General features: G+C 45.9%; 1 protein-coding gene across 1 annotated transcript in view; it reads left to right on the top strand.

The window, feature by feature from the left end:
• The first annotated feature begins 7,449 nt into the window (after positions 1-7,449).
• Positions 7,450-25,882, top strand: part of TRPM8 (transient receptor potential cation channel subfamily M member 8) — a 33,671-nt gene continuing 15,238 nt past the window's right edge. Inside the window, exons 1-13 of the mRNA XM_058028436.1 lie at positions 7,450-7,539; positions 8,632-8,705; positions 10,122-10,278; positions 13,626-13,803; positions 15,211-15,383; positions 16,882-17,056; positions 18,021-18,088; positions 21,273-21,470; positions 22,280-22,382; positions 23,336-23,454; positions 24,453-24,743; positions 25,077-25,166; positions 25,742-25,871. Coding sequence (XP_057884419.1) covers positions 7,450-7,539; positions 8,632-8,705; positions 10,122-10,278; positions 13,626-13,803; positions 15,211-15,383; positions 16,882-17,056; positions 18,021-18,088; positions 21,273-21,470; positions 22,280-22,382; positions 23,336-23,454; positions 24,453-24,743; positions 25,077-25,166; positions 25,742-25,871 — 1,846 coding nt within the window. The remainder of the gene's footprint in view (positions 7,540-8,631; positions 8,706-10,121; positions 10,279-13,625; positions 13,804-15,210; positions 15,384-16,881; positions 17,057-18,020; positions 18,089-21,272; positions 21,471-22,279; positions 22,383-23,335; positions 23,455-24,452; positions 24,744-25,076; positions 25,167-25,741; positions 25,872-25,882) is intronic.

Here is a 25,882-nt window from a genome sequence, read left to right on the forward strand (position 1 = left end):
TCATATCCCAGTTCAAGGTGGGCTTCTGCAGCTTGGATAAAAAGGGGAGAAGTGGATTTTTGTGCAAGCAATAAAGGGGTGCAGAAGGCAGGTCATGCACAGCAAATGAAATTCTGTGTGCAGCTGCATCAGTGCCAGTTTCCTGCTCAGAAACAGGAACAGTGTTAACAGCTTGCAGCCAGAGCAAGAGAAATCCAGAGGGATTTTGGGGATAGAAATGTTCTTTGTGAATCTCCATGTAAAGCTTTGTTTGAGCTGCTGTAATTAGTAAGTGCCCTGGCTGTTCTACGACAGTGTTTGACATTTTGTTCTCTCTGGCAATCCATGGGGAGAGCTGAGATGAGGGAATGGTCATGATTAGCACTCCACAGAGTAAGTATTAGGGTTTTTTTGCCTTTTTGATCCATCATACTTTTAACCATTGGATTCTGTGGAGCCTAAGCTTTGAAATCCCACACACAACCTCCAGTCAGACACTGCCTTGCAGCAGTGGGATAATAATCACAGAATCCCACAATGGTGTGGGTTGGAAGGGACCTCAAAGCCTATCTTCTTCCACCCTCTGCCATGGGCATGGCCACCTTCCACTATCCCAGGTTGTTACAAGGTGTGCCCAAAGCTTAGCCAAAACCCCCTTGCTCCTAAAAAGGCATTTCATGTGCAGTAATGGTGATCTCAGTGCTGTCAGCCAATGATGTAGTGATAGGACAAGGGGAAGTGGTTTTAAAATGAGAGAAGAGAGATTTAGATGAGGTGATAGCAAGAAATTGTTCCCTGTGAGGGTGGGCAGGCCCTGGCACAGGGTGCCCAGAGCAGCTGTGGCTGCCCCTGGATCCCTGGCAGTGCCCAAGGCCAGGCTGGATGGGGCTTGGAGCAGCCTGGGACAGTGGAAGGTGTCCCTGCCCATGGCTGGGATGGGATGGGCTCTTAGGTCCCTTTCAACCCAAACCATTCTGGGATTCTCTGATGTCACTTGATTTCACAGGTACATTGTCAATTCTGCTCTCACCCACAAAAAGCCCCTCTCAGGCTTTCACAGGTTCTGGGAGAGAAAGTGATTTCCTGCCAGCCACAGAATTAAATCCCATGGTAGCTATTTTTGTGCACAGTGGGGGCTGCAGGGCTCAAATCCCCGTAGCTCTTCAGGCACCATTTTCCTTACAGCTGCTCTCTGGCTTTATACTTCATTTTAAACAATCAGAAGGCTCATTCAGATGCAGAAGAAGTTTTTTCTTCCCAGTCTCTTCACTGCTCTCAATACAATGGAAAATATTTTTGTATCTATGTGAGTTCCCACTTCTTAGTAATACAAGTGCTTGCTGCATTTTGATTCCTGCATAGAGGACAAGGACTCTGATCCTGAGGATGTAAAGCTTTTGCTTGTTCACCAGAAAGACACAGAGCTCTTTGGCCAGGATCCATAACAACACCTTTTCTTTTGGTTGTTCACAAATAGCTCTGTCTGATCCAAACCCAGAGTTACATAACTTCTGTAAATTGGGTGAGACAGGAGTGCTGTGCAGTTTGGCAAATTCTCACTGAAATCTCTGCTGGAGTCAGCCCTGATTTTGCTGGAATACAGTAAATATTAACATTTTCCTGTAGATTTGGAATAGCTGTATGTGTATTCTCAAAGCAAGAGTGCAGGAATGCTGGAAAGTGTGAATTATTGCCCATGCTCTTGTCTTTGGGAAATATTGATTACTCTAAAAACTTTCAGGGAGCATTTTTTACTTATGTTTGGGTTACCAAATTTCTTACTTGAGAACAGTAAAGTGGCCCCAAAAATCTGTCTCTTTTCCAGGTTGGCTCTACCTAAGAGGACCAGGCAGAAGTGTTTGTTCCTCAACTGTGCATTAACATTTTTAAAGGAATATCTGAGCTCTCCATTTATGTACAGAGTAGTTATTTTTCTTGAGAGTAGCCAGCCAGGCAGGTTTCACAGGGCAGTGATTAAGGGACTCTCTGCAGGTATGAACCACAGATTTGTGTTCAGTACTTCAGGGATGTTGCTGCATGACCATGGTGCTGCTGTCCATGAAAACTCTGCTTTAGGGAAATGAGATGCCAGAAAATGAACAGGAACTATTTAGCTCCTCCTCAGGTTTACCTTCAAGTCCTTGAAATCTGTTTTCTTTATGTTCTTTAGGAGCAGTGGATCACTGGATGTGTTCTGTCTTTCTCCACGCACACGTTTTAGGGAGCTGTTAGATGCTGTCATGTGGGGTGAAGGCCTAAGGGATAGTTCATGAAAATGCAGATGTGCACATGCCAAGGTAATGTGAGATTTAAGACAAATAAACCTACCTTCCATCACAGAAGGAAAGATGACTCTGAAACTTAAAATCCTGAAGTGATTTAAGTTTGAAGGGACTCTCAAAACTCAAATTTTCCACCCCATTCTATGGGCAGAGACCCTTCCACTAGACCAGGTTGCTCCAAGCCCCATCCAGACTGGCCTAAACTGGTCCAAACTGGGTGATAGAAAGGCAGTAGAAGGTTCTCCAGCAGCAAATGGGGCAGCACTGCTTCCTGCAAGGAAGGCGGCCTGGGAGCAATCCATCTCTCCATGGAGCCACTGAGTATCACAGCTATAGAAATTGCTTTCACATGAGTGAAAAGCTTTAAGTCAAAGGCAGGAGAAGACCAGATTACTCCATGCCAAGTGTCAAACAAAAAATTAGGGAACTGAGTCTGATTTTTGTTGAGTAAAAACACTACTAAAATCCTCTATTGCACTCAACAGTGCTTCAACAGCCTTGTAGTAAATTAGATTAATAGGTGTTGATTTTACAGCTGCTTCATTATCATCTGCTACATTAAAATCTAATTATTTATTCCCACAAGCGTTTCCTTCTACTCCTGGCTTTTTACTGGTGCAAAGGAGCTGCAGTGCTATCTGTTCCTGCAGCCCCTGGGCAGCAGCAGGTGGGACAGCAAACATCTCTGTCACAAATAACCTGAGCAGCCATCCCTGCTCCCTACTGCAATTAAGCCTTCATTAGGAGCTGGTGAATAACTGCTGCTCCTGGCCACTGATCCCTCCCTCCCTTAAAAGGCAGGCATGACACAGATAAAGGTGGGGCTTTGCCCGCCCGAGTATTTCAGAGCATCCTCTCGGAGTCATGATTGCAGAAGGAGTCCTGGGGCACGTTCTGGACACTGTGGTAAGTCTGTGCTGCTGGTTAAGCGTGGGTTTTTCTCTCCTTAAGTGAATATACTTTGGATTTGCTGAAGTTGTGTGAGAGGGTGCAGCTGAAGTTCGGCGCATCCTCTGCTGCAACCTGGAGAGGTTTCATGTAAAGCCAATTTCGGGAATTGTTAATGCAAATAGTAGATTTGGGTATCTAGGAGCTTCCTGAGAATGGAACTGGTCTTGCTTTTTTAAATTACAGGCAAGTTTCTAAAAGCCTCTTAATTTCTCTCTTTAGAACTAGATATTTTTTGTCTTTTTTTTTTCTCTTTTTTAACATCACCTCAGGCTGAAGATTTCCTTGGATATGCTCCTTGAATCACCGTGGAAGTTACAGTCTTACACTTTAGAGGATTATTTTGGAGTTTATCCAATGCTTATTATTCTCAATATATGTTGTTTTAAGAAAGTTACACTTCAATGCTTTGAGTATCTTATATATTTAATTTAATGGGTTGGAAATGTGTTAGCAAAAGAATAGTTTGCCTGTTCCGTGGACTGCAGCTGTGTCGCATATTTAAAAATATATATAATTGCTGTGTTACTCCAACACTCACAGAGTTAATGAGCGTTGCTCACTGGTATCAGCTAAACACTGTGCTATCAATGAGGCTTTTCAGAATTTAAAGTTAAATACCAGGTTTTCAGGGGGGCTCTTTGCACTCTCGCTAACTTTCTTCAGTTTGTTTGTTCGTTCTTATAAATTATTTACGAAAGCAGCAAGGCAAACTTGAAATCCTGTAGTGCTTGGAATTAATAATTTAATGCTCTTGTTCCCTTTTAATCTCCTCGCTGTGCAGTTATGTCCAAGTCACTTTTCTGGTGTTAAATTTTATTAAGCAAATCAACAATGAAAGTAAAGCTGTCAATAAATAAGTTGCGTAGATCCAGACTTAAATGTTATTTCCCTCCGTGGAGCTTTTATCTTGAATTACAGCTTTAAAACCATCTTTACACTGAACATTAATCATATGAAATATTAAGAATGGCTTTCTGGGTTATTAGGAAATACATCTCCCAGTGCAGAATTGCCTGTGTCCTTAAACCAAGTTGCAGTTTCATGGAGTTTCTTGATGCCTGTGGCTGTCAAGGTGTTTTTTCATGTCTCTGTGATGTGTGCCAGCCCTGAGCCCCTCTGTATTTTGTGTACAGCTTCCCCCTTTTCCTTATTATCCTATTTGACAAGCCTACCCTGACAGAGATAACAGTTTTGGAGTAAACATTCCCACGTTATCAATCACTCTTGCTGACCAGCTTTGGGTCCCTTATTCTCTGCCAGTCGGGTTTTCCTCCTTGGTCACTTTGGGATCACAGATGAAGAGATCACACAACAAAGGGGTTCAGAGTAAAGGGGGTAATAGCTGTTAAAAATGGGACCACACTCCTGGTGCTAAAAGTGATTTCAACATTTATTATGATAAAAAGAAAAGGCCTAAAGCAAGGGGACCCACGGGCTGAGCAGGAGTGCTCCCGTTGAGGATGGCACTGGGGCTTCTTCAGCAGCCCCCAGTGGAGAGGTACAAATTCAGTGGGTCAGAAGCCCCTTTTTATCCTGTTTTTTGTCCCTTGGGATTGGTTTCTTTTTGGATCCTTCATTTGCATGAAGGTTTTAGGCCTTGATTGGCCCATGACAGTTCTGTCCAGGCTGGTTCATGGTGCACTTTACTGAGGTGTGTTATGGTATGTTGAGTACTGGATTTCTTATAACTACCCTTTTAACCCCTTTTACAATATAATAACTCAACTAACAGTGCATGCTTAACAATTATCAACTGTTTTCCAACAGTTTCTAACCTATTTTTAACAGTAGTTATTGTTCCTCTGGACTGAGGATCACAAATCGCTGTGGTGGGGCTCTGTGGAAGGTGATGCCCTCCACTGGTTCTGGTGCCTGCCAACCCTTTCAGGGATTCAATTTATCCCAAAATCCACCTGAGCCTCCCCTGGCCCAGCCTGAGGCCATTCCCTCTGCTCCTGTCCCTGTCCACCCCGGCTGTCCCCTCCTGGCAGAAGCTGTGCAGAGCCACAAGGGCCCCCTGAGCCTCCTTTGCTCCAGGCTGAGCCCCTGCCCAGCTCCCTCAGCCCCTCCTGGGGCTCCATTCCCTGCCCTGGCCATTCTCCAGTGTCCCCTCAGGGTCCCTCTGGCTGTGAGTGCCCAGAACTGGCCCCAGCCCTGGAGGGGCCTCAGCAGGGCCAGCCCTGGGGACAATCCCTGCCCTGGGGTGTCACACCACGGCTGGCACAGCCTGGGGGCCATGACCTCGTGTCCAGTCCTGTCCCCAGCACTGCCAGGGCCTTTTCCAGCCCTGTCCCCAGCACCACCAGGGCCTTTTCCAGCTTCCCAGCTGCTCCTCCCTGAGCCTGCAGTGTCCCATGGGCTCACAAGGAGCTGGCCCTTGGCCTTGCTGACCCTGGGCCCATGGATCCCTCTGCAGAGCCTCCTGCCCCCCAGCAGATCCACATGCCACCAACTCTGTGTCTGCAGCTGCCTGAGGGTGCCCTCCATCCCCTCAGCCATGTCCCTGGTAAAGATAAAAGTATTAAACAGAGCTGGGCCCAGTACTGAGCCCTGGGGAGCCCCACTGGTGACTGGCCACCAGCTGGATTTAATTCTGTTCCCTCCTTTCTGGGCCCAGCCTTCCAGCCATTCACTTTCCAGCCTTTTTTTCCTTTTCTTGGGTTGAAATCATTCCTGTTCTGTGCGGGAGCTAGGAAGAAGGAGGAGGAGAGCTTTTTTCTGTGCTCTTCCATCACTTATCAGTGACAGAGTGGCACAGATCCCTGGGCATGCTGCAGAATTTGGGGGAAGCAGCTGAGGGCTTCTGCCATGCACAGTGAACAACATCCAAATTGTGTTTGGATCCTTTTTTGTGTTTGGATTCTTGATTCATATTTGGATCCTCAATTTGTGTTTGGATCCTCAATTTGTGTTTGGATCCTCAATTTGTGTTTGGATCCTTGTTTGGTGCTTGGATCCTTGTTTGGTGCTTGGATCCTCAATTTGTGTTTGGATCCTCTATTTGTGTCTGGATCCTTTTTTGTGTTTGGATCCTTGGTTCATGTTTGGATCCTTTTTTGTGTTGGATCCTTGCTTGGTGTTTGGATCATGCTCCCCCTCAACACGAAATGTTTTTCAAAGGATTTTAAAAATAACCATAACACACAAATATTTGTGTCTTTGTGGAAAGTTGCAGTTTCTTACTGCTTTGGGGGCTTGCTCACAGCACATCCCATCAATTCTGTTTACCGAAGCTGCAGCTTCCCACTGCCCATGCCATTCCTCCTGTGTGGAGTGCCCCAAGGAAACGTTCACACTTGCTGGTTCCTGGCACTCAGGAGCTCTGTATTTACAGGGTGATGCTTCAGTGATGCTGTGCCTGGGAGGGGTGCTTTGTGTGCCATGCAGTGGCAATGTTAGCCCAGGGGCAAACCCAGAGCACACAGGCAGGAGAGAAAACAGTGATGGAAGCACAAGTAGGCTCTGAGCTCCCCATGTTCACTGGCTGATAGCTTTTCTTTCAGGAAAAGGCCTTTGCCAATATTATTCACAGAGTGGCATGAAGGGAATTGAAATATTTATATTAGAATAAATATTATTTTGTTCTGTGCTTTGCTGCAAGTGCAGTGATGCTCCTTCAAAGACACTGACTTCAACACAGAGATCTGCTTCAGAGGGCAATTGAAATGTGTTTGCTTCTATAAGTCACTCCCTAAATTTTGGATCCAATATCCTTTAAATCCACTTGCTCTTTGGTTTGCACATTGACTGTCCTTGTTCCAGGAGTGGGATCAGTGGTGGGTGCTGCTTCTCTAAGCTCCCCTGCTGAGCCAACTGCTTTAACACTGCAGGTTTTCCTCTGTGCCTGAAGCATTTCTTTAATAGCCCCTTTAATTTGCAAATACATTGGATTAAGGACTGTTCATGTATATAAGCCCGAGCTTTCTTATCAGAGACAAAAGAGTTAAAATATGGGAATGAACTGAATGAGATGGCTCTTAAGGTATGTTTCTTTCTCAAAGGATGTTGACTTTGGGGAGGCGAAAGATAAAAGAAAGTCTCTTTGTGGTATGGAATAATAGAAAATATATTTTCTGAATTTTTATTTCACACTTTATGAATAATCTCCTTCCTAATTCTTTTTGCTGGATTCAAACAACCTCTTCCTTGCCTTGCTAGGGCACAAAGTGCCCTTGCTGTTGTCTGGTTGTCCTCCATCTCCCCCTCTACTGTGCTTTTCCAGGCTTCCATGGGCAGCATGAGGCATCGAAGGAATGGCAATTTTGAGAGCTCCAGGCTCCTCTATTCCAGCATGTCTCGCAGCATAGACGTGGCTTGCAGCGATGCTGTGAGTACCTGGTACACTCTGCTGTCTTGGGAGGGGCCACAGCGGTGAATTCGCTCAGGTCAGGGCAGCATGTGATGGATTTGTCACTTTCCCCTTTGTGGGGACACTTTCCTAACCAGTGACCCTCAAGCAGCAGCCGGCAGGGTGAAACCCTGAGGGTGTATTGCCTTCCTTTTGAGCCCTGTAGCTCTTCATTGAGCTTTCTCCATCACTTCTGGTTTTAAACCGTGTCCCACGTGGCAGCAAGAGACAAATTTGTCTGTGTAAAGAACCAGCTTGATGGCCAAGGCAGCCAACATATGGTTCTGTTAAACATCCTTTCATGCCTGAAAGATTGCTGACTCCAGCAACTGTGTGGCAGATTCCCTGCTCCTGATGGGTTTGCAGAACGCCCTAATATGGCCAATCCTTAGGACTTCAGCAAGTGCTTCCCTCTCCTTTTATGTTTTTGGTCTTGCACTGCTGTGACTTTTACTGGTTGAATGCGTTCCCTTCCGTTTTCCTTTCCTTGGATATAATGCTTGTAATGTTTTCTTCTGCTTGGAACAACTTTTTCTACCTGCTGTTTAACCACAAGTGTTGTGTCAAACTAAACAAAAGTGTTGTGTCGAACAACTGAACTATGGCTGCCTGTCTTCCCTTTGTGTCCCAGGTGAAATCTTGCCCTGCAAATCTAACTATACTTAAAAGCAAACAAAAAACCCCCAACACTTCATGAGCAAGTGAGAATTTCTCTTTGCTTTCTTAGCTCGAAGAGGCAGATGAGGGACGAATTAGAGTTTCAAGGTTAATAGCAGAGTTAATGGTTAAACAAGCTGCAGAGACTTCACATTTCACTGAGCTCCCATAAAGGAGGACTTGAAGTTGTTCTGGACTCCTGCTGGGGTCTGTGTGTTGAATTAAAACAGCCCCTACCCTAAAGAACTTTCCAATGTTCTCTTTTTCATCTTTATTTTTTCTTTTTACCATTGGGAAGAATGTTTGCCGTAGTGTTTTAAGCAGTATCTTTGTGTTCACACTGACTGTGATATTACTGAGGTCTCTTCTGTTTTGTGAGTTATCAGAAATAAACTTCTAAAATTTATCTTCCAGGATTTGGCCAACTTCATCCAAGAAAACTTTAAGAAGAGAGAATGTGTCTTTTTTACAAAGGACACCAAGTCCATGTAAGGAGATATTTTTCTCTTGTTTTTCAAGAATGGTGGGCTGGTGCATGAGGGGATTTCTGTCTGCAAAGGAAGGGAGAAAAGTTTTGGGTCTTTTTTGTTCAGAGCCTGGATCTAGCGGTGCAATCTCACCTCATTCCCCTTGTTTGGGTCACTCCTCAAGTAACTTGATGCAAAACTAGGGATCTCATCTTCCAGCAGCTCTGTCACAGGGTTTAATATCAAATTCCCTATTTGAAGCATAAATGGGGCAATGGGATGCTTGAAGGATGCAGCTCTGGTATTGGTGTATGAAAAGGTGTATGCACCAGATGTTTGCATAATTTAAATTTTCCTTTTAAACCCAAATCACTAATTTTGTGCACAAACCACGAAGTTTTGCTCAGGCTGATGTTCTCTTAAGACAGGGCATTAAACTGGCTCCATTGTCAGGCACAGGTACCAGTGCAGTGCTGGTTTGAGGACCATAATGCTGCTTTGTGGTTTTGGGGTGGTTTTTAGTCTCAGGAGAAAAATGATCAAACAAATACAGCTGCAGAAATGCTGATATTGAGCTCTGAGGGCTCTCTGACACCATTCTTCTCTGAAGCTGGGAGGAAAATTAGTCTCATTTCAGAAAGTCTCACTCAGGGTCCTCCTCTGCCATCAAAAATGGGATGTCTGGCGAGGCACCAACAATGGATGGAGGAGCTGGTGCTCATCAGCTTCTCTTCCTGCAAGCCCTCTGGGAGAGGATTGCAGGACTTGCTGGGTTATTTTTGTCTAGATATTTTTAAGGTAAGCTGGTATCATTTGCAAGGTACAGCAGAGTAAAAGAAACCTTTCTAAAGGAGACAAGCAATTCCCCCTGCTCCGTGTCCTGTGTGGAAGCAGGAATGTGGGCTGTGGAGAGGACCTTTAAAACCAAGTCAGCCCAGCACCACCACTAAAGCATGTCCTCAAGTGCCACATCACATCCATGTAATTTTGGAATACTTCTAGGGATGGTGGCTGCACCACCACCCTGGGCAGCCTGTACCAATGCCTGACACCCCTTTCCATACAATTCTTTTTCCTAATATCCAATCTGAACCTCCCCAGGCACAACCTGAGGCCTTTTTTCACCCGTCCTGTGACTTGTCACCTGGGAGAGGAGATGCAGGGAACTCATCCTGTGTGGTTAAGGGCAAAAAAAAGGGAAGAAACCCCTCAGCACAGCCTGGTTCCTGAGCTGTGTCCCTCTTCCCAGCGCTGGGCAGAAGCAGGTTTGGGGAAGGAAGCAGCATCAGGTGTTGCTCTGCTTTGTCAGGTGCTAAATCCCAGTATAGTCCCACGTACAACTGGTTCTGTAGCTCCACCTGCTGCTTTCCTTGCTGGCAGAGCTCACTTTCCTGTGCTCAGGGTTTCCTCAGGGATGCCTATTCCCTCTTCTTTCAGGGGTAACTTATGTAAATGTGGATACCCTGAAAATCAGCACATAGAAGGCACCCAGGTAAACACCACTGAGAAATGGAACTACAAGAAGCACACCAAGGAGCTGCCTACTGATGCCTTTGGGGACATCCAGTTTGAAAACTTGGGAAAAAGAGGAAAGGTAAGGGGAAATATTAAGGATATTCATGAAGGCCCTGTGGAATACCAGTGGAAGCTCCTCAAAAGCAAGGAAGGTGAAATGGATTTTATTCTGTTGGCAGAATGGAGACAAGCTACAAAGGGCACAAGCTTGTTTTTCAAGCCCTGAAAATAGGTAACAAAGGATAATTCCTTCTGTGTTACTTGTTAGTTAGGCTGGTCATGGGAGTGAAAAGAGATTTTCTCTTTCCAGGCATGGCAGGAGAATGGGTGAATGATAGTGAATGTATATAAAATAATCCCTGAATTATTTTATATCCTCATAGACCAGCTCGCTCAGGTCTATAAACAATTGCATATTGAATATTTCCCATGGTGGAGAGTTCTGGAGGGATGTAAGACGTCTGTGGAACTTCAAAAGTTTTATTCCATTTGTTGGGTTTTTTCCCTTGTGTCTTTGCTCTGAGCGTGGACAGTGGAGGTGTGGGAAGAAGAAAATAGCTGCTGTTGCTGTTTTTGGTGGTTTATACTGGTGCTTGTGAGGAGTCACATGTGGCTGAGCTCATCTGCTGCCTCGAAATGGCTGATATTTAACACCAGTGCAGGTTGCTTGGGACAATCAAAATAATGAGGAAAATCAGAGCCTGCTATGTAAATGAATTTAGTTTGTTTTATGCAAAGTAGCAGAAATAAGAGGCACTTGAGTGGGAAATGAGACTGCAAGTTTCAAATCAGGCTTTAACAGATCCACGTACTTCACATATTTTTTGATGTGCACGTTTTAGCTTTGTCCTGCTTAGTTGTAAGCTGCTGTGTGACTGTACTGGAACAAAAAGTGCTTTGCTCTCTTGCAATATTTCAGACTTCTCAAAGGTTAAATGTTCTTTCCTCAGAGTGTGTCTTCCCCACTTCCAACTCTGGGGATCAGTTCATGGGGCCTCACTTGTTTCATGTGGACTCTCAAGGCCACTGTGCATATTTCAGAGCATTCTTTGTTCAAACACTGCACATAGGTCTCCTTGTCCATCCCATTGGAATGTTGGCTGGAATCACATCGTAATTCCCTGTTCTTATTCCCTGCACAGCAAGGCACCTACTGCTCCTGAAGATTGCCAAGTATTTTCTGTGGATGCACAGCAGAGATGACATAAATCTCAGGGTGACCTGAGAATTGCTGTCAGTTACCAGTGAGGGATGGGAAGTTTTATACCCTGCACTGTGCTTTTTAGGACACACGAGTCCCGAAAAGTTCTGAGCAGAAATGAGATGTGAACAAACCCATAAAGAGGTTTGAGGACAAGTTGGGAGAGCTGGGAGTGCTCACCTGGAGAGGAGAAGGCTCCAGGAAGAGCTCAGAGTCCCTAAAGGGGCTCCAGGAGAGCTGGAGAGGGACTGGGGAGAAGGCACGGAGGGACAGGACACAGGGAATGGCTCCCACTGCCAGAGGGCAGGGCTGGATGGGATATTGGGAAGAAATTCCTCATTCCTCACTGTGAGGGTGATGAGGCGCTGGCACAGGTTGTCCAGAGGGGCTGTGGCTGCCCCTGGATCCCTGGCAGTGCCCAAGGCCAGGCTGGATGGGGCTTGGAGCACCCTGGGATGATGGAAGGTGCTCATAGCAAGGATGAGACTAAAGCATCTTTAAGCTCCCTTCCAGCCCAAACCACTCTGGGATTCTATAAAATCCCACCCTCTGTAAGTCCAGCTTTTGAGCTCTTCGTTTCTGCCGTGCTGCTCAGACCCTCTAACACCCACGAGCATCTCAGTCGCCGCATTTACCGTTCTGGGAGCCCAGAGCGGCTTCCCGAATCGCCATCCCTGGCCTGGGATCCAGCAGCATCCAGCAGCACCACGAGATGGCATCCTTGCACTCCGCAGGAGAGAGGGGCTGAGCACTGCAGTTCACCGCCGGCACTGGAGCTGACACTTTGCTATGGGCAGGGTATTTTTCCTGGTAGCTCCCCCCTCTCCTATAGGGGTTCCCCTCCAGAAAAACACTCAAAGCTTCAAGAGACTGAGGCTTCTTAGGGCAGAGGCTGTGTGAGTCCCTCAGCTCTCCTGTGTAGCTGCTGGAGCCTGCTCAGCATCCTCTGTGATGCCCTGAATGCTTTAACTCCTTCTGGGAACCTGTCTTGGAGCACATGAACATTTTTATTCAAGTTCAGTGTCTCTTAGGTGGAGACATTTCCTTCTCGAAGTAATCCTTTCATTTGGCTCTCCTGCAAGTACTGGGCAATCCATATTAAATCCTCTATGGTTCAGGTCCACCTTTTCATCTCCTGATTTGGCTTGTGCAGCCATGAATGTCTTCCAAAAGTGATGAAAAAGTGAAGGGGTTTAAAATAGCAAAGCATGACAAGGCCAGAGAAGCTTTTAAATAAATGGAGACATGTTAAGTCTACCTGAAGCTAAATTATGTCTCTTAGGTGCTTTTTGGCATCTTTGTAGAGTGTTCAAGCTTTACTACAAATTTGATGCATTTGTTTTGCCTTGTACTTGAAGCACTGGAGTGGGTAAGCGTTGTGATAGGGACACCTCTCACACGGAGCCTGGAATTTATTTGAATAGTGTAATCAAAATACAACTGTCATTATGATTATTAGTTCACTTTCAACAATGCTGCCTCTGATTCATAATCCAAGCTTTAAATAGCACCACTGGAGTTAGTTGCTGTAGGGGTGGTGTGTTCATCCTTGCAGAGCTCCTCTGAAGCCCAAGGTCATTGCTTATTGTGTTTGCTGGGAAATGCCCCAGTGAAGGCAGGAATTATGCATCTGACTCCACGTTCTCAGAAAACTAATTTGTTATTTTATAATACTATATTATATTAAAGAATGCTATACTATACTAAAGAATACAGAAAGGACAATTATTGAATGCTAAAAAGATAACAATGAAAACTCCTGACTCTTTCCAGAGTCTGACACAGCTTGGCCCTGATTGGCCAAAGAGCCAAAACAACTCACAGCAGAACCCAATGAAACAACCACCTGTGGGTGAACAATCTCCAAACACATTCCACATGAGCACAGCACAGGAGAAGCAAATGAGATAAGAATTGTTTTCCTTTTCTCTGAGGCTATTCAGCTTCCCAGGAGAAAAACCCTGGGTGAAGGGATTTTTTCTGAGAATGTGAATGCCACAACTGCTCTTGCCCTCTCTAGAGGAAGCTGGGTTGGGTGCCTGGTTGTAGGGGAAGGATAAAGGTGCTTCAGGGGAAGAACAAGGATTTCATCTTCATCTTTCCTTTCATCTCCTGGCTGCTGGAACAAGGCTGAGCTGCAGAGAAGAAAATGCAGTTGCTGGGTTGTTCCCAGCCACCTCTATTTATCTCCTGCTGTGTTTGTTCTCCTGTTTTCTCTCCCCAAGTACATCCGCCTGTCGTGTGACACAGACTCTGAGACCCTCTACGACCTCATGACCCAGCACTGGAACCTGAAGACCCCCAACCTCGTCATCTCCGTCACCGGCGGCGCCAAGAACTTCGCGCTCAAGCCCCGCATGCGCAAGATCTTCAGCAGGCTGATCTACATCGCCCAGTCCAAGGGTGAGCACCTGCTGCTGGGCCTCTGCCACCTCACTGCTGCGCTGCAGGGCTGCAGGGGCAGCAGCTGCAAGGGTCTGGGGGGGAGCAGAGCGCTCATCTGTCTGCTGCCAAATGTGATTTATTAAAAATATGGATGTTGATCTAGTACCGATATCCAACTGTGACGGACAAAGACTCTCTAGCAGTTTAAACCTAGAAAATGTGTGTTTATTGTGGGATAGCTGCCAAGTACACACTGCAATATACAGGTGATTACAGAGTCCTTTTATCTATACAAGCATTGAATACCCAAAATACAAATGTATATTCATAACTTTGGTGCCTCCCATTCTCTGTTTCATATGGTAATTAGTTCAAATTCATTCATTTGGTAATTAGTTCAACCATTAAGCTTGCACAGTTTGTTCCTTGGAATGGGTCAGTGGTCCCTTTCATGGGGAGGGGTCCCAAAATGAGGAAGTAAATGAAGTCTTCCTCGTTCTGACCTTTCTGCCTTTTCAATGCAGATATGACAAATGAACCCTTGGTAGAACTCCCATTCCCGTCTTCAACTGGTTTCAGAACAGAGGAGGCCACAATTGTCTTATGTTCCTAAAAGCTATTTATTGGTTTCTATATTCTTCTTTATAAACCCAGCTAACCAAACATTGTGTTGACAAGCAATCAGTTATTAGTTAACTACTGGGTGATGGTGTGATGGTGTTCACAGGGGTCCCAAGACCAGGGAAGAGATGAGAATCTTGATTCCATGTTTCAGAAGGCTTGATTTATTATTTTATGATATATATTATATTTAAACTATATTAAAATAATAGAAGAAAGGATTTCATCAGAAGGCTAGCTCAGAATAGAAAAATGATAACAAAGGCTTGTGACTGACTGAGACAGTCTGGACAGCTGGGCTGTGACTGGCCATTAATTAGAAACAAGCACATGAGATCAATCACAGATGCACCTGTTGCATTCCAGAGCAGCAGATAATCAATGTTTACATTTTGTTCCTGAGGCCTCTCAGCTTCTCAGGAGAAAAAATAATAAGGAAAGGATTTTTCAGAAAAGTTGTCTGTGACACTCAACTTCATCAGGGCCTACCCATTTGCTTTGATTAACTCCAACAAAGCTTATCTCTAACTAAAACCTCAGCTCCTCTATACTCCCTAAATTCCTTAAAATTCACATCTCACTTGGGACATGTGTGGCATTAATGGTTTGGAAGTAGCGGGAGTGGGATTTAGGGGAGTGGACTCAGGGGTGCCTGTGATAGCATAAGTGAGTTGTGTATCATCTCTCTTGTGCTCAATTGAAGAGCCACCCCCAAGGTCACAAGAGGGGTTTGGTTATGTCTTTGATGCCGTGGCAGGGTGGGTGCTGGGCTGTGCTCCCCCAGGCGAGCGGGTGTTGTTCCAGGAGCCTGGATCTTCACCGGGGGAACGCACTACGGGCTGATGAAGTACATCGGGGAGGTGGTGAGGGACAACACCATCAGCCGCAGCTCCGAGGAGAACGTGGTGGCCATCGGCATCGCCGCCTGGGGCATGATCTCCAACCGCGAATCGCTCATCCGCACCGCCACCAGCGACGTAAGGAGCGCGCCATGGCGTGTGGGAAGGGTGAAAGCTTCACAAAACAGTCTCACAGATATGTGTGCTTGGCAGAAACATTTTTACATGTAGAATCTGCAGAAGGAATAGAAATGAAAGCAAGTTTTGATATAGAAGAAAAGAATTGCTGAGCCAGCATTACTGGATAACCAAGGAGGCAAAGGGTGTGTTAGTTAGAAGGGGATTTTATGGCTTAGAGCAAAGGATAAACCCACCCCAAACAAGATGTTTTTACCAAGCAGAAAGATAGCACAGGCAAACAAGTCAGCAAATGTTGCAAGTAGAAAAAAGGTCTCAGAATTTTCCACTGCAAGAAAACTGAAAAACAACTTCTAGCTTAAACTCTAATGTGCTGACTTTTAGTGATTGGAGAATAGTAACATGAATATGGTAATGACAGTAGTTATGATAGACTGTAGGTAAAAGTTAAGGTATAGATTGGTTCTACTATATGAAGATGCTCAGCAAAGAAAAATATAAAATGCATTGTAACCAAAACCAAAGGGTCTCCAGACCTGCCTGCAGCTGGAGCTGACAGCTGTAGGCACAGCTCTGTCACCCACAACCCTGGATTGCTGTGACATCTTGGATGGAATAAACTGCATTTTGAAGAGCTGCCTAGAGTCCCACATCTCTCACTCAGGCTCTTACAGTGGGGTTATTAATGAGCTTAAAATTAAGGTTGGACAAGCTGTGACTTCTAAGAGTCCAGCTGTCAGCCCAGTGCTGCCACCACATTCACAGTTTAACCACATCCTCAAGGGCTGCATGGATGGGGTGGTGGGGAAAGAAAGAGGAGGCTCAGCCTCAAAATGTCAGGAGTTCTTCCCAGAACAGGAGGAAACTAAAATGTTCTCGTGCCCTAGTTAGTCCCACACATCAGGCCTGGTGAGGAGGATTTCAGCTGTGCCAGGTTTTGGCATGTCTGTGTGGGAGTTCAGCTGCTGTAACTCTGTGTCTGGCATTGCTTTAGGGAATAACCCACTCCCATGGTTATTCCAGCTCTGAATTCCCTGTGCACTCCCCCACAGCAGGGCTTCCCATGAGCTAAGGCACACGGTGGGTGCCTGCTGCTGCTGTTTAGGATCTTCATTACAGAATCACAGAATAATGAGGCTGGAAGAGACCTCTAAGATCATTGAGTCCAACCTATGCCCTAACACCTCAGCTAGACTCTAGCACCAAGTGCCGTGTCCAGCCTTTTTTAAAACACATCCAGAGATGGTGATTCCACCACCTCCCTGGGAAGAGCATTCCAGTACTTTATTATTCTTCCAGTGAAAATTTTTTTCCCAATATCCAACCTATCCCTTCCCTGACATAGCTTGACCCTGCTATCCTTCCTGTCAGAAGGGACAGCCCCCCCCCTTGTCTCTTGTCCGCCAAACACGACAGAACACCTCTGAAAAACTGTCCCACCACATAAATAAGGTGTGTGTGTCCTTGAATCATTGTCAAAGACACTGTGTGCCCCCAGGGGAGCTACTTGGCCCACTACATCATGGATGACCTGAAGAGAGACCCCCTGTACTGCCTGGATAACAACCACACTCATCTGCTGCTGGTGGACAATGGCACCCACGGGCACCCCACCACGGAGGCCAAAGTGCGGACCCAGCTGGAGAAGTACATTTCAGAGAGGGTCATCCCAGGTATCCTCCTCCTCCTCCTCCTCCTGCTGCCTCTGCATGCTCTGGGGCACAGCCACAGTGATTTCCTTGGAATCAGAAGGCACTGGCAGCATCCTGTGGCTGCTGAGCTGGAAGGTTCACACTGTGTGTGTGATCTGCAGTGCATCTGGAGCTCTTTCAGGAGCAGCACCTTCCCCTCATCTTCCTTTCTGTGCGTCCTTTGTGTCACAGGAAATGCTTCATTTCAGCCACACAGCCCTTCCCTCCCTTCCTCTTAGAAGCGGGCCCTTCTATATCCATCCCCACTGAATTCCAGGTAGCTGGAGCACAGTTACACAGGAGCTGAAATTTGGCTTTTCCCAAAATATTTATTTATGAGGGTGATTGAGCCACCTGCAACCTACTGCTAAATAATTTCTCTTTCACTCACTTCTTTACCAAAAAAAAAAAAAAAAATCAAACACCTTAGCAATAAATTCTTAAAAAGCTTTTGTGAGTGTTGTTGTTTGGGTTTGGTTGTTTTGGGTTTTTTTTGGAATGTCTCTCAGACACTAGCTCCAGTTACAGAATTCTTACTTCTTTTTACGACTGGAAATGTGAACTGAGAGGTTCTGTATCTTGAGTTTGTGATAAGAACCTTTCTCTGAGACTCAAAATTTTATTGTGTTTATCTGCTCCTTTGACTCTCTGAGTCAAAGGAGCAGATAAATACAATAAAATTCCATTTTAAGGCCTTCAGAGATAGAAAGAATTAGGCTTTCTAGAAGGGAAAACCTTCTGTTGGAGAAGGGTGTCTGAATGTTAGGCAAAACTGAGTTTTTATCAAGAACAGCTGTTAGTAACTCTGGCAAAATCAACAGCAAACTAGTATTTGCATGAATGGCTTAGAAATTCTTTCATTGTACTCAGGAAAAAAAAAAGTTGTTTAAACTGCATTAATTGATTTAATATTTTGCCTTCTTTTTTCTTTTGGCATATTTCACAGAATCTAATTACGGCGGGAAGATCCCAATTGTGTGTTTTGCCCAAGGTGGTGGGAAGGAGACTTTGAAAGTAAGTTCATTTCTTTTATTTATTTCCAGGAATGACAACAGGGGCATTGCTCTGATATTGAAGACTGATTGCTCCAAAAGAAACTTGATGAAATAGAGAGTGCTGTTATTTACAGAAGCTTGCCTTGCACTTGCTACAGAAGGACCTTGTTTGCAATTTAAGCTTTTGAAGTTTGTTTCTGTTAAAATTTCTCTGCAAAGTTTCTGCCTTGGGCTGACATCCTGGAAAAGTATTGGCTGGGACAGTTCAGTTGTCTCAGTTTTTCCACACCCCAGAACGTGAAGGGACATTAAAGACCACTCAGTTCCACGGGCAGGGACACCTTCCACTATCCCAGGTTTCTCCAAGCCCCATCCAGCCCAGCCTTGGACACTTCCAGGGATCCAGGAGCTTCTCTGGGCACCCTGTGCCAGGCCCTGCCCACCCTCACAGTGAATCATCTCCTAATGTAAATATAAATTTCTCCCCTTGTAGTTTAAAACCATACCCTCTTGTCCTATCACTATCTACCCATGTAAAAAGTTTCTCTCCCTGTTTCTTATAAGTGCATTTTAAATACATTTGGAGTCTAGTTTAGATCTAGAGCTGGTTTAAGTCTTGGCAGCTGAGCAGGGCAGGAGGGCTCTGCTGACTCTGACCCTTCCAAGCCTACATGGAGATGGACCAGACATCCTCTTCAAACAGAAGACAGGCAGGAGGAGGCTGAACAGAGCAAAGAAATTCCTTGAAACAGGATGTGTAAGTGACTCTGAGGGGAGGGGGAAAGGGAGATCCCTTCTAAATCTCTCTCAGGGTTAAAACCCAGGCTTGGTGCTTGCCCATCCACCTTGCCAGAGTGAGGATGAGTGGCCTGAGGGAGCAAAGGGACCTGCCCAGGGCTTTCAGAGTGAGGGGGTGTGGAGTCAGGCCATGTGGGAAGGGAACAGGAACAGTGAGGACAAGCTCTGACCAACTGCAGGAAGAGCTGGTTTAGCCTGTACAGAGAGCTGGATTGTGCAAGAGAGTAGGATGCTGCAAAAATAAAGTTGAAGCAGCATTATATTTATGATTTTGTTTTTGTAGGTGTTATCTTGGTACTTCCTGTTCTCACCAGAGCTGTGCTGTTACTGTCAAGGTTAATCAAATTTTGCTTGTCAGGAGGATAAACAATGTGATTTCAGAGCACGATCTCTGCTACCACTGTGTTGCTGGTGTTAATCAGTTGGTCTGAATCAGTGTGTGAAATTCCAGATTGCTATCCTAGCCTCCCTGTATGTTTCCTGGGGGGTTGGCTCCATTCACATGATGAATTTTGTCTTTGCCCAGTTGTAGATAGATTCAGATGCAGTGTTAATCAGAGGTCCTGATATGAAATGAAGCATCCAGTCAGGTTTTAGAGGAAAGCTGTGCTCAGAGGGTTGTGTTGAATATGTCCATTTCCTTTTAGCTCCAAATTGCTGATGTTTGAGAAAGGATTCGGCCATCACTGAAGGAGCTGACTGACTGCCAGGTGCTGTAGCTGTGCAGACTTATGATTTCACACTTTTTGGAGAGACCTCAAACCCACTGTTTGGCAGTGATACATAACACAGAGTTAGTAGCTGCCTGACCAGAATGAGTAAAAACCTTGTTAAATCAAATGCATAATTCCTGGCAAGAGTTTCCTCTGGGAAGTACCTGGATGATGGTTCCGTTAAGGGTTCATGCCTCTCTCTTGGCCCTTTCATAGGATCATAATAACATTGAAGTTGGAAAAGATCTCTAAGATCCCATGGTCAATTTAGCATGTTCACCACCAAACCATGTCCTCAGGTGCTACATCCACACATTTTTTGGACACTTCAGGAATAGTGACTTCCATAAGCAGCCTGTTTCAGTTCTTGATAACCCTTTCAGTGAAGAATTTTCTGTGATATCCAACCTAAACCTCTCCTGGTGCAACCCGAGGGTGGTTTATGTCATGCCGAGTTTTTATTTCTCAGTGTGGGAAGTGCACTGAGCTATTCTGAGGTGAAGCCTTTTTTCAAGGAGTAAACTGAGTCTCTGACCAGCCCAGATGACTCAGCAGAGTCCATGCTGTGGATGTCTGTCCTTGCCATGCCTTGGTCCTGGCAGGGCTGGCCAGGAAAGGCTCCCCCTTCCTCAGCTTCTGTGGCTGGTGCATGATGACAAGAATCAGCATTAGTGAGGGAGAGGTAAAACTGCTCCAAGCTTCTGTTTGAAATTTCCCTGTGATGTAAAACATGCACTTTAGCTGAACCCTTCTTTAGAAAACCCCTTTCATCTAGCTGATAAGAAAAGCCTCCTTGCCTTTGTCAGAGACCTGCTCCAGTTGACAGGAGCAATGTGTGCACGGTTTTGATGACTGAGGTGATTTTTTTGTTTTGTTTTTGTTCTCAAGAAACTCTCTTAACTAATAGCTGTTCTGTTTTTTCAGTGCTTGGTGATAACTTGCATTGACTCCCTTTGTGCAATTTGCTGGCAGCAGCTCATGCTGTGACTGTTCTCAGTGTAGGGATGCAAATGAAATCAGTGTCTCCTATGGTCTTCGCCTTAATGGGTTAATGGTCCTTCCAGCACGATTCCAGCAGATTTTTGTCTTGCTGTTAATCCATGGACAATGTTGCTGTGTGAGAAATCATGTCAGTGGCTACTTGGAGACTTTCAGTAACATTAGAGTTTGATGTTTTTGTGATGCTACAGAAGTGATCTCTCTGTAAAACACTGCTGCTGATGCCTCCAGCAGATAAATCCAGAGCCCTTGGTCTCAGCTGAGCAATGCTGAGCCATAAAGCAGCAGTGGCTGTGGCTGGGCAGCACTGTTGTGTGACCTGAATGCCATTTCCACTTGGCTGCTGTCCTGATCTGCTGACCCACTCTCAAGCTGAGCAGCCTGGCCTAGTGGAAGGTGTCCCTGCCCATGGCAGGGTGGGGGGACAAGATGTGCTTTGAGGTCCCTCCCAACACAAATTGCTCTGTGATTCTGTGAAAGTTTGGCAGATGGTGATTTCTGACCCCCAGTCTCTCTGGGGCTCTCACAGCCCTCTCTCATCAGATGATGATGCTTTAAAGTGTTGTCACTGGTAAAGTATGGGTGTATAACAGTAAAAATACTGCTGTGGGCTGTGGGTTTCTGTTGTTCTCTAGGCTTCCTTACTCAGTAGCACTCATGCTCAAGTGCTCTCCTCTCCCCGTGTGTCCCCAGTCCATCAACGTGGCCATCAAGAGCAAGATCCCGTGTGTGGTGGTGGAGGGCTCGGGGCGCATCGCCGATGTCATTGCCAGCCTGCTGGAGGCCGAGGGCACGCTGGCCTCCTCCTGTGTCAAGGAGAGCCTGCTCAGGTTCCTGCCCCGCACCATCTCCAGGCTCTCCGAGGAGGAGACGGAGAGCTGGATCAAGTGGGTGAGTCGGTGCTGTGGGAGGAGCTGCAGGGAGCAGATGCTGCCTTCCAAGGCAGGGGTGTTGCTGTCTGGGGGTACCCACGGGCTGTGCAGGGCTCCTGGCCATGCTACACCTGTGCAGATTTAAAAAAGGAACATTCTCCATCTGCAGGGATTGGGACAAAGGCATTGTGGGGGCTGCAGTCAGGTCAGCAGGTGTGTGGTGACAGGAAAGTGAAGAAGGTTCCAGCAGGATCTCTTCCCTGTGGAGGGGGCAGCTGCTGAAGGCAGTGTTTGTTCCCTGTCTGGCCCCACTCCTCACAGCTTCTGCTGGGCTGCCCTGGAGCGCGCCTCCTCCTGCATCAGAAAGGGACAAGATTATTTGTCTTCTGTGTGCTGAAATGAAATGAACTCTACAAAGTTTCATTATGGGAGAAATTATCTGGTTTTGACAAAGCACAAGGAGCTAGAGACTGTTCTCCAACAAGCTGCTTGACATAAGTTGAAACTTGTGCTGTCAATCTTTTCTACTTTAAGAGTCACTTCTAATTACTGAGATTATATCTTCTTGTTAAAGATGATCTGCATAGGGGAATCACAGTTATTTGCTGTATTTTCAGAGGATAATTAATGTTGTCCTTTGGTGACTTTAAAATCAAGCTCATTATCTACTTCTATTTGGGTTTGTTTAAATTTGTTAAAACCCAGGACTGAGGAGAAGCTGCTTTGCTATGATGTGGTGACAAATTTCTTTCTAATAGGAGATCTGCTACTAAACAGCCTTGATAGCTTTGAAACACAACTTTTCTTTTTTTTTTTTTTTTTTTGTAGATTAAAGAAGTCCTTGAGAGCCCTCATTTACTGACTGTGATCAAAATAGAAGAAGCTGGAGATGAAATTGTGAGCAATGCCATTTCCTTTGCCCTTTACAAAGGCAAGTAACTGTTTTTCTGAGTTTGTTTGGGGATTTAAAAATAAATGGCAGAAGGATGGCTGTTTATTCTCTAGAAGTTTCCTTAGAGGAGTGCCATCTCTCTAGAGCTAAGCTCCTGCCACAATGTGGAGCCTGCTTTCCTCTGAAGGGGGGTGGGCAGGCTGTAGCAGCAGCATGGGATCTCTCAGGGTGGGAAAGATCCAAACCAGGTAATTGGGAAGGCGTTTTGGAGAGCCCTGGGGATGCTGACAGGGCCCCACTGGGAATCCTGCAGGATCTCTCCTGTGTAGAGAGTGCAGGACTCTGAGGAGCCTGAAGGAAGCGTTGTGCTGTTCTTGGTCATGAGGTGCTCCTGGCAGCTCCTTTGTGGCCTGTCTTGGGCCATAAATGCATCCCTGAGCCTCCAGCCCCCAGTTGGGAAGATGTGCATGAGTCGGGGGAAAGCCCCTTGGAAGGAATCTTGTCCTGGCAGTGTGTCACATTCACATTCTCTGAAAAATCCCTTTGCCCAGGATTTTCTCCTGGGAAGCTGAGAAGCCTCAGAGAGAAAGGAAAACAAATTCTTATCTCATTTGCTTCTCCTGTGTTGTGCTCACATGTGGAATGTGTTTGGAGATTGTTCACCCACAGGTGATTGTTTGATTGGTTTCACGTTAATTGTTTTGACTCTTTGGCCAATCAGGGCCAAGTTGTGTCAGGACTCTGGAAAGAGTCAGGAGTTTTCATTATTATCTTTTTAGCATTCAGTAAGTGTGCTTTCTGTATTCTTTAGTATAGTATAGCATTCTTTAATATAATTTAGTATTATAAAGTAATAAATTAGCCTTCTGAGAACATGGAGTCAAATTCATCATTCCCTCCTTTGTCTGGCAATCCCAAAATACAGTAGTAGTGTGAGAAGCAGAGATAATAAATATGGCTGGCCTTGACCAGGGGTTGTTCCTGCTCTGCAGCTTTCAGCACCAACGAGCACGACAGGGACAACTGGAACGGGCAGCTGAAGCTGCTGCTGGAGTGGAACCAGCTGGACCTGGCCAGCGACGAGATCTTCACCAACGACCGAAACTGGGAGGTACAGCCCCCTCTGAGTGAGTGCAGGAGCTCTGGGGAGGGACTCAGCCCAACAGGAGCCCCCCTATCCCAGCACCTCAGCCTCTGTGCCCAGAGTGTCTCCTGCTCCTGCACTGACTGTCACATGCCATTCAGCCTGGAGAAGAGGAGGTCACACCTCCTTGGGAGCTGCTGCTTCCTCATGAGGGGCAGCTCCCCTCTCTGCTGTGACAGGGACAGGACCTGGGGAGCAGCTGGAGCTGTGTCAGGGGAGGCTCAGGCTGGACATCAGGCTGGATATTCTTCCCCCAGAGGGTGCTGGCATTGCCCAGGGAATGGGCACAGCCCCCAGGCTGCCAGAGCCCAAGGAACATCTGAACAATGCTCCCAGGGATGCACAGGGTGGGATTGTTGGGCTGTCTGTGCAGGGCCAGGGGTGTCAGACTTGATGATCCTTCCCAACTCGGGGTATTCCATATCCATGAATGATCGTTTTGGATCATTCCAAAGTGATCCGTTGTCGCTCTGTTTTTTTAAGTTCTTCTAAGCCTTCTGATGTTTACATTCTAGTAATGAACCTTCTCACACACGTTATATAAATAGCTTATTGTTTTGCATTCTTTTATGGAGGAGGAGAAATTTGATGGACTGTTGGTTTGTCCAGTGTCATTGGAGAGATGGCACTGTGACCCTCCAATCCACTGTCACTTTTGGAAATTGATAAATCTTGGAGTCAGAAAATAAAAAGACCCTTTTTACCTTGGAAAGAGCAGTGAGTCTGCATCGTGTTTTGTGTCCTATAGTGACAATCCATCATTCCATGATGATCCATTGAACCATCAGTGGTTGCAAAGGTGATGTGCCCATGCCAGAAATGCTCTGGGCCATCCAGCCAAGGCAACTGTGTACAGCAAAAAACCTGATTCTGATGAAGATGTGACAGTGACCGTGTGTCAGGCCTTAGATAAGGTGCACATGTCTCACGTGATCCCCAACATTTGCTTTTCCATTCCTCCCCAGTCTGCAGACCTGCAGGATGTGATGTTCACAGCCCTGGTGAAGGACAGGCCCAAATTTGTCCGGCTCTTCCTGGAGAATGGCTTGAATCTGCGCAAGTTCCTGACCACAGAGGTCCTGAGGGAGCTCTATACCAACAACTTCAGCAGCCTGGTGTTCAAGAACCTGCAGATTGCCAAGAACTCCTACAACGATGCCCTCCTCACCTTCGTGTGGAAGATGGTGGAGGATTTCCGCAGAGGTTTCAAAAGATACTACAAGAACAGCAAAGATGAGATGGAGATTCAGCTCTCAGTGAGTGATGAGCCCTTTGATCCTGCTCTGAGTGAGGTTCTCTGGCTGCAGTGGTTAAAGCAGCAAGTGCCTTTTACACAAATATTCTTTAGTACCAGCTTCAGGAAAAACAGGGAGGCTGATTCTTCCTTGTCAAAGCTTTAATAGAAGCATCAAATATAGCCTAAATCACAGCAGTGTGTGGCAAGTGGCAAAGAGCTGAGAGAAGGGATTGGTGAGGTAGCTGTGAAACAAAGAAAACACAAAAACAGTAGAGTCCATGCTCAGATTTCTTCCAGTTGAAAACATTTGGTGATCTCAGGCCTGAATTCTTGCTCTCTCTTCCAGGAGGAGTGTCCTATCACAAGGCACCCATTGCAAGCTCTGTTTATTTGGTCAGTTCTTCAGAACAAGAAAGAGTTGTCCAAAGTCATTTGGGAGCAAGTGAGTTCTCCTTTATTTCTCTTTGCAGGCAGTGCACTGGGGTTTTGTGTCTTTGGCTTTTTGGCCTTTGAAGGCTCCACATCCAGCTTCAAACACAACACCACAAGAGATGATTGCTAGATGACTCTCAGTAGGTTTTATATTGCCCATTTTGTGTCTGGGTGTGGACTTGATACTTTGATTTCCTAAGGCTGTGTGTGAGTCAGGAGTCCACATCCACTGTTTGTTGTTATCTGTGCCTGATCTGGGATGCTGAGCTCCTGCCCATTCCAAAGCATGGATGGGTTCTGACTCCAGGGGTTTGATTGAAATCCAACTTCTAATTTGGAACAGTAATTGAATGGTTGTAGAATCAAATAGCTCATTCTGGACTGGGAACTGAGAAGGTGCAAAATGGAGAATAACTTTTAAAGGATTCCACCTGGTGTAGTGGAAGGTGTCCCTGCCTGTGGCAGGGGGTTGGGATGAGATAAACTTTAAGGTCTTTTCCTACCCAAATCATTGTGGTTTCAGGGTTCTATGATCATGTTCCCTTCTCAGAGGGATGTGTGCATGACTTCACTCTCTCTCCACAGACCAGAGGCTGCACTTTGGCAGCCCTGGGGGCCAGTAAGCTCCTGAAAAGCATGGCCAAGGTGAAGAATGATATAAATGCTGCTGGTGAGTCCGAGGAACTGGCTAACGAGTATGAGACAAGAGCAGTAGGTAAGTGCCTG

This window comes from Melospiza georgiana, chromosome 7 (genome assembly GCF_028018845.1).
Source record: "Melospiza georgiana isolate bMelGeo1 chromosome 7, bMelGeo1.pri, whole genome shotgun sequence".
Taxonomy (NCBI): domain Eukaryota; kingdom Metazoa; phylum Chordata; class Aves; order Passeriformes; family Passerellidae; genus Melospiza; species Melospiza georgiana.